This window comes from Leptonychotes weddellii, unplaced genomic scaffold, assembly GCF_054177405.1.
Source record: "Leptonychotes weddellii isolate Sample4059 unplaced genomic scaffold, ASM5417740v2 HiC_scaffold_4292, whole genome shotgun sequence".
Taxonomy (NCBI): domain Eukaryota; kingdom Metazoa; phylum Chordata; class Mammalia; order Carnivora; family Phocidae; genus Leptonychotes; species Leptonychotes weddellii.
Window position 1 is genome coordinate 232 of NW_028009586.1, and position 11,613 is coordinate 11,844.

The following is an 11,613-nucleotide window of genomic DNA, read 5'->3' on the forward strand; positions in this document are numbered from 1 at the left end:
GACATTGGTCACAGCAACTTCTTTCAGGATACATCTCCAAAAGCTAGTGAAACAAAAGCAAAAATGAACTTTTGGGACTTCATCAAGATAAAAAGCTTCTGCACAGCAAAGGAAACAGTCAACAAAACAAAGAGGCAACCCCCAGAATGGGAGAAGATATTTGCAAATGACACTACAGATAAAGGGCTGGTATTCAAGATCTGAATGACATTTTTAATTGGTCATACACACCCACTAAAGTTTAGGACTGCAAAATCGTATGGTGTATTTTCCCCTCTGCCCACTAGGTGGTGTCCTTGTAGTACAGCAGTCACGAGGTGATAGGTACCAAGTGCGTTGTTTGGGCTTAACTGGGGAAATGCTGCAAGTGTCCCAAGGCAGGGCCAGAGAATGACTAAGATAATGGCTGTTGAGTTAGAAAAGAAAATGAAGATAGAGATTGGTTGGGAGAAGAGGAAGTAATTGAGCATCTAGAGGGATTAGTGAAGTTGTAGAACAAGTAGAATGGGAAGGGGCGGGGGGTCAGAAACCTGGAAGGATTGGTGTGTGTGGTCATGAAGTGGATTATCTTAGTCAGGAGTGGGTGTTCCGGGTGTAGTGACATGGTCCAGGATGGGGCTGCAGAGTAGCTACATAGAACATACATGGGAGGGTCACTAGAGTTGATGAAATCAGAAAAATAGAAAGTTAGGCGTTAAATGAGCTCATCTGTACGGACACTGAAGATGCTCTGAGAAATTGTCATAGTCCGTTAAGGCCGCTATAACAAAATACCACAGACTGGGGGCGCCTGGGCGGCTCAGTCAGTGAAGCCTCTGCCTTCGGCTTGGTTGCGATTCCAGGGTTCTGGGATCAAGCCCACCTCAGGCTCCCTGTTCACCAGGAAGGCTGCTTCTGCCTGCCACTCCCCCTGCTTGTGCTCTGTCAAATAAATAAATAAAATCTTAAAAAAAAAAAACCAGACTGAGTAGCTTATAAACAACAGAAATTTATTTTTCACAGTTTAGAAGCTAGAAGTCTGAAACCCTGTCGCCGGCATGATTGGGTTCTGGTGAAAATATCAGGCTTCTCATTGTGTTTTCACATGGCAGAAGGGACAAGGGATCTTTCCAGGGCATCTTTTATAAGGACACTAATCTCATTCACTAATCCCAAAGGCCCAGTCTTCTAATACCGTCTCCTTCGGGGCTAGGTTTCCAACATAGGAATGGGGTTGGTGAGGACACAAACATTCAGACCATAGCAGTGATGTTGGAATTTGGAATGGAGAAAACTAGGACGCAGGTACCAAGCAGTGCGGGGCAAAATAGCCAGAGCCTCAGTAGAGGAGCCTACATACTGCTACGTGGGCCAGGTAGAGGGATCCAAGCCTCCCTTCCCCCTTTGCTATACCTTCCCCAAACAGCTTTTTCTTCAGACAACTTGTGGCAACATAGTTTGTGTTGTATATGTAACATCTGACTACCTACTAGAATATAAGTGTCCAGGAGGGGCAGAGATTGTGTTTTGTCGACTGCATTATCCCTAGCACCTGAAAGAGAGCTTGAGACTAAGGAGACACCCCAGTGAACATTTGGCAAATGAATGAATGAAAATAGTATGGAGGGAAAGTATGGTCCTCATGCCTTGACTCTGGCATTTGGGAGAAGCAGCAAGCAGCCTTCCCTTTAGAGGGCTGTGGGAAATGGTGTCCCTAGAGGAAAGCCGGCCCTGATTTATGAAAAAGTGTGGAGAGGGTAGACACTTGACTTCTCCTGGAACTAGAGTACGGAGTACGCTCAAGTCAGGGGAAAGTAGACAGGGGAAGTGAGATCAGGGGAGAAGAAACAACAGTATAGGGATGTGACAGAGATGATGATGATAGGGGAACAAGGGGGCCTGGATTTGGGGTGGAAGCCAAGGATCACATGGATATAGGAAATAACTTGCCTCAAGTTTCAGATAGAATTTTGGCATAAATGGGTCTGAGATAGACCAAGTTGTAGGACAGATCGGGAATAGGAGTCCATGAACAGTGGCCTTTATTGAGCAGATAGATGCTTCAGAATAGCATTTGGCATGGGATAACATCTTTAAAAAGTCAGATTTTTATGTTCCTACTAATACTGAATGTGAAAGTGAGGCTGTTTGAAACCTGGATTTGGATTCTTAAAAAGAGAGTAGTAACTGTTTTGTATAAGATTATTATGACTCAGATTTAGCTGGTCATCTTTTTGTTTTCCATATAATGTAATTAATGCTGTGTAAAATGTCTAGACAGTATCCCTGAATTGGTGGTGTGATTACGTACGGTTCCTTTAATTGTCCTGATGGATGAGAAGAGGTGGGAAAGGAAGCTGAGTTCTTAGGAAGGTGTCTTTGGAGGTGTTGAAGTTTTCTGTTTCAGGTACCTGAAAAGTGCTGTCCTCTGCCACTCTAAAAAGAATGCTCCAGGAAGCATTCCTTGGAATGTTAATTTCTTTTAACTTCCCAGCTGACAAAAAAAAAAACAAAATTATCTCTCTTCCCCAGTTTATCAAGCTAGAAAGATTGGTGAGTTTAATCCAGTCAAGGCTGAAATGTGCCCTTTTAGTCCCAGTAAATGTAACAGCAAGACGAGTGCTGAATGTTACCAATTGACTGTGGTTTCTGACTTCTCATGATGCAAAGCCCTTTGACTCGGCTTCCAGCCCCGAGCATGTGAATCCTTTGCATGATTTATGTTACCGTTGGATTTATCTGTACAGTTGGTTAAGCCAGTTATTCACTAGGGGGTAGACTGCACTATCTTGCGCATGAAGTTACCTCTATTGGTATATATTCTTGATCTAAATTCTGAGTAGATGAGCATTGGACATCAAGTCAAAGCGCACAAATTGAAGCTCAGAGCAGCCTGTCTTCTTGCGGAAGAGTGGATTCTGTCTGATCTCATTTTCACGTGAATGACTTCAGATCTGAGGAGAAAATGCAGGTAGTTCTAAGAATTGCTGTGCTGTGGGAGTTTTAACTGTAGTAAAGGAAGGTAAAGTCTTGTTTCTGGGGGAATGGTTTTTGTTTACTTAATGGTTTTCTCCACTCTTGGTCATAGAGAGCTTACCAGAGTAACCCTTGTTTAGAAAGAACTTCACCTGATGCTGTGACCAAACTTGTTTGCCCTTTAGCCGGGTCTACTAAATAGCAGTTTGTGTAGAACATACTGACTGACGGCTCCTAGATCAGCAGGGACTCCTAGCTGGCCTCATGTGAACTTCTCCTCAGGGGAGTCCCTTTACGAAATAGAGTTTTGTTGATTTTGTGTTCAGCATTATTTCAGGCTGTTCCCTTATCTCCTAGGTGAGTGGTCAGAGTGCCTCTGTTTGCCCTGGAGCTTTTACCTAGGTTTACTTCAATTATGTTTCCGGAACTGCCTTCTCTGAGTTTTAATCAATGTGTATGCTTTGAATACAAAGTGATTTTAATACTAGCCTCAGGAGGACCATTAGGGGAAGGTGAGTCTCCCTCGAGTCCTGTACATTCCAAAGCCAAGAATCACTTTGGGTCGTCCTCGTCACTGTGCCTCCCTCCTTGAGAGCAGACTGGTGCCCCTGTGTAGGTGGAAATTGCATTTAACTCTAAAATGAAATTAAAACATTGGTCTGGACAGTATAAATGAATTAGAGCCAGCCCTGCACCACCCCATGCTGACCCCTGAGCAAACGCCTGTGCCTTGGCCTTCTCTCCCCTACTAGACAAACTATCTGGGGCCTGCGGTTGGATAACCTGGCTTTTGTCCATGTACATTTGGCTTTGGAAACCACTAGTGTTTTGCCCTTCAGATCGGTGCAGTGCTCGTGACATCTGTGTCTCCCTGGGTAGCCTGGTATGTGCATGTCGGACGCCTCTTCCAGATTTGGGGGCACAGGAGAAAGGAGAGTGCCTGGGGCTTGCTGATGAGTCCAGAGCTCGGTGAGAGTGCTTCACTGTCTGTGCTGACCCAAACTGGGAGGCTCTTGTAATGAATCCCAATTCTTGAAAAAGTCCCAATTATGAAAATTGGTTTTTGTTCATTATTGAGAGTAACAAACCTCAAGTTGAGGGGGGGAAGCCAACTGTTCATTTTCAGGTGGTGGTTTGTCGTTGGCATCATCCATGAGGACCACAGAATTCTACCTGAAGAGCAGTTTGGGGTCAGTTGGTTATTTTCCCACATTTGAAGTGTAGCTGAGTAATAACACCTTGTTAGAATTTTGAAAGGAATCCTGGTAGAAAAAGCCTTTATGCTGACCTTGGATTCAAAAAGGAGGCTCTTGAGCAAGGACAGACAGAAGAAGCTAAATTTGTATCTTGCTTTTTGGTCTGAACGAAGCTGTGTATTGGGATAGATTTCATATCCCTTTGCCTTATTCACAGTTTCCCCCCTGCCCCTCAGCATTCTCGGTGTAATTTTAGAGGCTGTCTGCAAACAGCAAACGGGTCTCTTTCTTCTCTCTCCCCTTCTTTGCAGTTTCGGGGAGTTTTGCCTGGCTCACCTGTTACTGAAGAGGAACCCTGTCATGTTCTTCCAGCACTTCATTGAGTGTATCTTCCACTTCAATAACTACGAGAAGCATGAGAAGTATAACAAGTTCCCCCAGTCCGAGAGGTCAGCGGAGCTCTCGGGAAGGGCCGGGCGAGCAGGGGGAGGTGGGCAGCTGCGTGTACAAGTGAAGAGGCACAGACTCTGGCCCCAGCGCGGCTTGCAGCCGGCCTGCCTTCTCTGGGCAGGGTGATGTGAGCCCGTTCAGCCTGTGATAGCGTCCTGAAAGACGCGCCGTCCTCTCGTCTGTGCACTTAACGCCTTGGGCAGACAGCTTTTGAGGGTGCTGCGAACTGCTACTGAAATTAACATCCTTGTACCCTTGCCCATGTGTTGTGGTAAAATTGTCCTGTTTCACCGTAGAGAGAAACGGCTGTTTTCACTGAAGGGAAAGACAAACAAGCAGAAACGAATGAAAATCTACAAATTTCTTCTGGAGCACTTCACAGATGAACAGCGATTCAATATCACTTCCAAAATCTGTCTTAGTATTTTGGGTAGGCCTGGTGTAATTGGGATAAAATGTATATTTAAAAATGAAATGCCCTATGGCTAATGGCTCAGCAGACCTATAGTAAATGAGACCCTGATACTACGGGAAGACCCCGTTTTTTTCCTTCTTTGACATCAGCTGTGCCCATGCAGACCCCCACTCGAAGCCAAGATGGGCCCTCCTAGCTCTGTGGGATACCCTTCCCCCCTGGGGCTGGGCTGTTTCTCAGAAGCTGATCTTCTATGCTCTCTCTCAGCGTCCTTTGCCGACGGCATCCTGCCCCTAGACATGGAAGCCAGTGAATTGCTCTCAGATACATTTGAGGTCCTCAGCTCGAAGGAGATCAAGCTTTTGGCCATGAGATCTAAAGCAGATAAGGACCTCCTTATGGAAGAAGATGACACGGCCTTGGCCAGTGCGGTCATGCAGGAAGCTCAGAAGCAGCTCATCTCGCAAGTGAGTGTGTCGTTCCACAAATGGGCCTGATTACACCCCTGTGTTCCTCCGTCCACCCGCTGAGTACTGGTGGTCGACCTCAGATCAGGGTCTTATTCTCACCCATGGCCTTAACACTCACCCCAGTGATGATGATTCTGCCTCTGTGTTTCTAGCTCCACCTCCTCTCATGGCCTGAACCCATCCCGTTGGTCTGCTTGGATGTGCCACAGGCATCTCAGGCTTCCTCTGTCAAAACTGAGTTACTCCTCTCTTCTCCCTCCTCTTCGTCTCTTCTCCCGCAGTCTCTGTTGTGGAGAAGGAAGCCATTATCTACCAAGTTGTACACAAGGAAACTCAGTACTACCCCATTCTGGAGTCCAGCATGCCAGGCACATGCTTCCTTTGGCCAGAGTGTGAAAATTGGGATCAGACGGATTTAGAGTGGCGCTTGATTGCCGTAGTCCTCACCAGGGTCCAGTTCTTACACTAGCCTCGATCACTAGGTTGTATTTCCCACCTGAGTCCTGAAAGCTTTGGACCCTGAAGAAATAGACTTTGATGCCATCCAGGGTGTCCCCAGATGCGGTCCATTTTATCTCACAAACCCATCTCTCTCACCCATTCCGAGCAGTTCTGTGCTTACTTCCGCTGGTGCCGTTCCCAGTGGTTTCCTCACTCAGCATGCTTTGTGTCTCTAGTTTTTTCTGGTCCAGCTGTGTACCGCCTTGCTGCCACAGCAGTCTTTCTTAAGGACAAATTTGATCATCTTATTCTCCTGCTTAAAAGAGACTAGAGGCAGATTGGCTGCAGAGGGCAGCAGGGAATTTCAGGGTGATGGATTACGGGTGATTATGCAGACTGTGGTGTTGGTTACTCACTCTGTACTGTTGTCAGATGCGTCAGACTGTTCACTGAACATGGATAAATTTCACTGCATATAAGTTATACCTCACTAATGCTACCTTTAGTCTGTAGTTTGGTGGCTTCCTGTCACCTTCTGAATAAAATCCTTATTCTTCTCCCAGGCACACGGGACTCCTGCCCCTGAGGCTCCCGTCTCCATGCTCCCCTCCCTGACCTCCCCATTCCAGGTCCCTGTTGGTCCCTCGAGCGGGAGGTGTGCTTTCCTGCTGCTGTGCCTTTGCACACTGTCTGTCCGCCCGCGGGGCCTCTCCCACTCTGTCCTCCTTTCCTGCCGCCAAATTCCTACATCTTTTCAAAAGATGCGCTTGCCTCCTTAGGCATCCCTCTTGTGTAAGTTCCTCACCATCCTGCCACTGGTCACACCGTGCCACATCCCAGCACACAGTCTGGTCTAGAAGGAGCCCGAAGGCAAGAATTCTTGGCTTCATTTTTACATCCCCAGAGGTTAGCTTTGTGCCTGCTACAGAGAAGGCATTTGATCATATTTATTGAGTTGAATGCATTTAAGCCACTTTTTAAGACTATTTCTGTACTTACCATCTGCTCAAACTCATGTTTATTAAAGTGTTTATTTCTCTACTGATTGACCTTCTATAAGACTTTTTAGAAATGGTGATTTACAAGCAAGGAACATATACTAGTGACTTTAAATAAGAAGAAAAAGAATACTTTCCGAATTCAGAAGGATAAATCTTACTACATATGTGGGCTGCTCTAATGACTATTTTTAATTCTAAGAGATTTATTAGAAAATATCTGTGGTTCGTGATCATTCACGGTTAAGAATATGAAGGCTTGGTCAAATCAGATACTATATAAATACATAAACCTTTTCTAAATGTGTGCGAAGTTATGCACACGAAAAGAGAGAAATACAACACTGACTCTTTCATGCTTAGCCATTCTCAACCATTTGTCATTTCACGGCAGGGATACAAAATGTCCCTTGTGGGTAGCCAGAAGTGAACTCATTTTCATTCCAAAGGGAGGATGCTGAGTGGAGGAATTGACTGGATCCAAGATGGGTTTGTATGGTGGTTTAGAGCCTGTTGTCGTTATTCAGCCTCTTTCTAATTCCTGTTTCTTGTTTAGAAAGTAAGAATAGCATTCATCCCCATCCTACTTCACAAAGCCTTCTGAGTGTTTTGAGGTAATGCTTGTAAAGTCTCCAAGACAAAGGTGCTGGGTCCTAGACAGTTCCCAGCATCATCATAAAAGATAAACAAGAAGTCTTTGTAGTACCGTAGATGGGCTGTGCCGAGGAGCTAGGTCAGGGAGAAGCCTTTGTCTCGGAACTTTATCCATCTAAAACATGCCTTTGTTTGTGTTACTGCAGGTTCAGAAGAAGAATTTCATAGAAAATATTATTCCAATTATCATCTCCCTGAAGACCGTGCTAGAGAAAAATAAGATCCCAGCTTTGCGGGAACTCATGACCTATCTCAGGGTAAAAGATGACCTTGTGCTTTGTGGTTGGTGTCTCCCATCTCTAGCTCATTTCTCAGGATCGGTCACAGTTATGATGGTGCAGTTGGTTGGTGAACACAGGGACTCAAAATGCTACAAAACCAGCTTTACACTTTTTTAGAATTAGACTAGCCAGACAGGCCTTTGACTGTCGGGGAGAAGAGAGAGAGAGAGTTTGACCGTAGGTTCCACAGAAGCCGGTTCTTGCCTTTTTCATGCCGTTGAGTTTATGAAGGGCTGGCTCATTGTGCTGAGCATGTATGTCCTTGATACCAGTTTGGAGATACCGTTTTGAAGACTTTCTCAACTGGGGTCAAGTACAAAGGCATCATCTTAGTTCATTCTGGTGAGGGATAAAGTGTAATTGGGCATCATGTTCAATTTGGGGATGTTTACCTTTAACACTGCCTCCACATCAGGAAATAACAGTGGGTCTTGGGGCGCACTGTTCGGGGCCGGGCCGCCGTCACTGCTGGGATCTGAGGCCATGAAAAGTTGTGGTCTAAGTACCCGAAGACATTATGTAGACTTGCCGTGCAGACATAAATAAGGCCCCCGACCTTTCTGGCAAAATTTTTCAATCAGAAATAAATCGAACAGTTTTTTTCCTTTCTCTGGTTACACTATGCTATTTCCTTCCTCAAGAAATGCTAAAAAAATTTTTTCAGTAAGGGCTACAACCAAATTACATTTAATGTAAATTCTTCAAATAGCTCTTTAAACTAAAGGAAGTTAAGGTAGGAAAGATAGACTCATTTTGTGGGAAAAAAATGGGAACGTCCAGTTATTCTTAGGCTTTTATTGCCCTGACTGTTTTAAAGCTCTGAGAGGGAAAAAAAGAGTTTAGATCCTCAAACTACTTAAAGGCTTACGAACAGTAAGTCTATCCCCTGTTGCGGAGCACACGGCCGAAGGATGGCCACACAGCTGCCCTATTTGAGCGGCACGGCTCTCGTTCGTTGGCGGCCTTCTGTGGAAGCAGCTTCAGCCGCCCTCTGCCCCGACCTGTGCAGCCTCTCTTCACGGTAGCCGGAAGGGTTCATAGATTGCCTTCCCTTTGTTGGGACTTCCCTCACAGGTGGGGCTACGATAAATCTTCTCCCTCTACTACTAAGTTAGGTGAAATGGTTTCTTCCTCTTAGCCAAGAGGCCTGGTCCCTGGCAGCCCCCTGTAAGCCCTGAGAATGTTCTTAGCGTCATATGATAAAAGCTTTTCTGTCCTATCTTCAGAGGAAGACACAACGATGGGAGTAGAGCCATAGTTGCCGTCCTCTGAGAAAGCTAGTGTAGACAGATGAGCAACTTTTAGACTGCACAGCTTCCTGTAACTTGCTCCAGAGGCCCTGTCGGAGCCAGGACAGTGCCAGGTATCGCCTGCCCACCTAACCTCTGACTTGAATTCCTAAGGGGCCTGCCTCAGTGACACTACAAGAGCCTTTAAACTGGTGGTGACCCAGAGCCAAGCCCGGCCACCTAGCTACATCACTGACCCCATCCCCGCCTTCAGGAATGGAAAGGGGGTGGCTTGTCAGTGGCAGTTCTGTGCCCTGGAATAAGGCCTGCTTGAGGCTCTGATTGTGTGATTCCGTGTCCCTTCTTCCTCATCAGGAACCTGGGAAGCTGCCTGTTGAATGGCGGGTAGACAGGACACTCCCTAAGAGATCAGAACTGATACTTAATGTCTCACGCCATGCTCCCTGGCTTCTGTGGTCAATACCAGTGCAGTTGGCCTTTCCCAGGAAAACACTGTCATGTTACTTGTTGGTTGATGTACTAGAAATAGTCAGCTCTCAGCAAAACATGTCTTACTACGCCTGTTAATATTTCTCCGGTTGTGTTGCAGAGCTTATGTATTTATTCAAGAAAACACTAAAAGATGCCTCGGGGTCTGTTTTAGGAGGTGATGCAGGATTACCGTGACGAAATCAAGGATTGCTTTGCGCTAGACCGGCAGCTGGCATCAGAACTCGAGTACGACATCAAGAAGTACAGCGAGCAGCAAGCCCAGGAGCAGGGCCGAGCGAGGCAGGCAGATGTGAGTGCGGCGGCTTGCAGGGCCAGGGGGATACAGCACAAGTTGTGTGTGACCCTCCTCTCTCCAGTCCGCCCTCCGCTCCCAGCCTCCCCAGTGCTGCTCAAAACCCACGTAGGAGCCGAGGTTGGCTGGAACGAGACCTTTCGGGTTGCAGGTTGTGGACCGCTGCGTGTTCCTTTGCCACGCGTGCCACATGGATCACTGGATCAGGGAGGCTTCCCTTCCCTCCTGGCCAGGCCGCATGAACTTGTCTGGAAAGTCATCATAGTAATACCTGGGGGCTGCGTGCGAATGCCCCGAAAGCAAGCTGGTCGATGGGTTATCTGATCTGTGATTCTAGTGATCACAGCTAATTAGATCCCCCTAGGTGTCTCAGTTTGTTTGTCGTCCCCTGTTTCGGACAGAATGTCACTTGGGGTATTTCCAGTGAGCTGCTGTTCACTTCCAGACACAGTGTGTTCACCTCTCTGAGAAATCCAGACAGATCCACTGCATTAAAAACTGATGAAGGCCAACTAACTTAATCCTTTTTCTCTTTAGTGCCATGACATCTGCCTTAACTTTCTGAAGAGAACGTTCTACTTGCCCAGGGCTGACACGGTTTTTGAAATAAATTACTTCTGGACTTGCTCAGGGCATGTAAAGGTTCCATTAACAACAACAAAAAAAGTGTCAGTAGATAAAGAGTCTTTATTTCTCTTCCCTGACAGGTTGCTCCGAGTTTAGAAGTAATGCCAGCTGTTGGTGCCCGGGAAGGTGCCACTGTGCCCGCTGCTGCGAGCCAGCCCTCCACACCCAGGGCGCTTGCTGGCCAAGCACCGCCTCTGTCCCCTGCCCTGGAGACTGGGCTATTGAAGAGGTTCATGCCCAAAGGCAGGTATGGAGCCGCTGCATCAGGAACGGGGCTGACTGCCTCTCACCACATTCTCCGCCGCCTCTGGGCCTTCCCCAGTGGGCGTTTTGGCAGACACCTCCTCCAGGCTCCTCTCTTTCTGATTTGCAAGGAGTGTGGTTGAGGGCGCTCCCGAGAGGCAGAGGGTGGTTACTGCAGCGTTTTTGCCCTCGTCCCCTCTCCATGTCTGGCATGTTTTCCTCCTCAGGCCCATGTCCCTGAGCACCATTGCGATCCTGAATTCTGTCAAGAAAGCTGTGGAGTCCAGTAGCAGGCACCAGAGTCGGAGCACAGGAGTGTTGCCATTCCCGTTAAGCTCTCAGAGCCTGGACAAAATGTGCCATCGTGGTAAGTTCCAGGTCCGGGGCGGCTCCAGGGGGGCCGATAGAAGCCGTGGGTTTTGTACCTCAGACACAGTGAGGATACAGATGAAAACACAGAACAAGCCTCCCTCTCATCCTTTTTTAAATGATTCTGTTTTCTTATCTTTAAAACAACTTTGGGGATTTGGGACTCTGGGTTGTCTCTTATTAGAGATTTGAAAAGAGAGTGGAGTGGAAACGTGTTCATTCTTCCCGTCTTTCCACTCCCCACACACATGCATTTGGCCTTATTTATAAAGTTGTAATCTTTTTTTTTTTATTATTCTTATGTTAATCCCCATACATTACATCATTAGTTCTAGATGAAGTGTTCCATGATTCATTGTTCGTGCACAACACCCAGTGCTCCATGCAGAACGTGCCCTCCTCAATACCCACCACCAGGCCAACCCATCCTCCCACCCCCCTCCCCTCTAGAACCCTCAGTTTGTTTTTCAGAGTCCATCT

The 11,613-nt window shown here is 46.8% G+C and overlaps 1 protein-coding gene across 1 annotated transcript; it reads left to right on the forward strand.

The window, feature by feature from the left end:
- The first annotated feature begins 960 nt into the window (after nucleotides 1-960).
- LOC145719417 (condensin-2 complex subunit D3-like) lies at nucleotides 961-11,340 on the forward strand. The gene is made up of 7 exons (XM_081810903.1): nucleotides 961-4,600; nucleotides 4,898-5,031; nucleotides 5,284-5,483; nucleotides 7,726-7,836; nucleotides 9,754-9,891; nucleotides 10,602-10,768; nucleotides 10,992-11,340. The coding sequence occupies exons 1-7, from the start codon at nucleotides 4,512-4,514 to the stop codon at nucleotides 11,323-11,325; spliced, it is 1,173 nt and encodes a 390-aa protein (XP_081667029.1). The 5' UTR covers nucleotides 961-4,511; the 3' UTR covers nucleotides 11,326-11,340.
- Nucleotides 11,341-11,613: the final 273 nt, after the last annotated feature.

What these genes read in the sequence shown, in the direction of transcription:
- LOC145719417 (XM_081810903.1), top strand. Translation starts at nt 4,512, where the DNA reads ATGTTCTTCCAGCACTTCATTGAGTGTATCTTCCACTTCAATAACTAC. An exon ending in AGAAGCAGCTCATCTCGCAA is followed by an intron (nt 5,484 to 7,725) that starts GTGAGTGTGTCG and finishes GTGTTACTGCAG; the next exon opens with GTTCAGAAGAAGAATTTCAT. An exon ending in AACTCATGACCTATCTCAGG is followed by an intron (nt 7,837 to 9,753) that starts GTAAAAGATGAC and finishes GGTCTGTTTTAG; the next exon opens with GAGGTGATGCAGGATTACCG.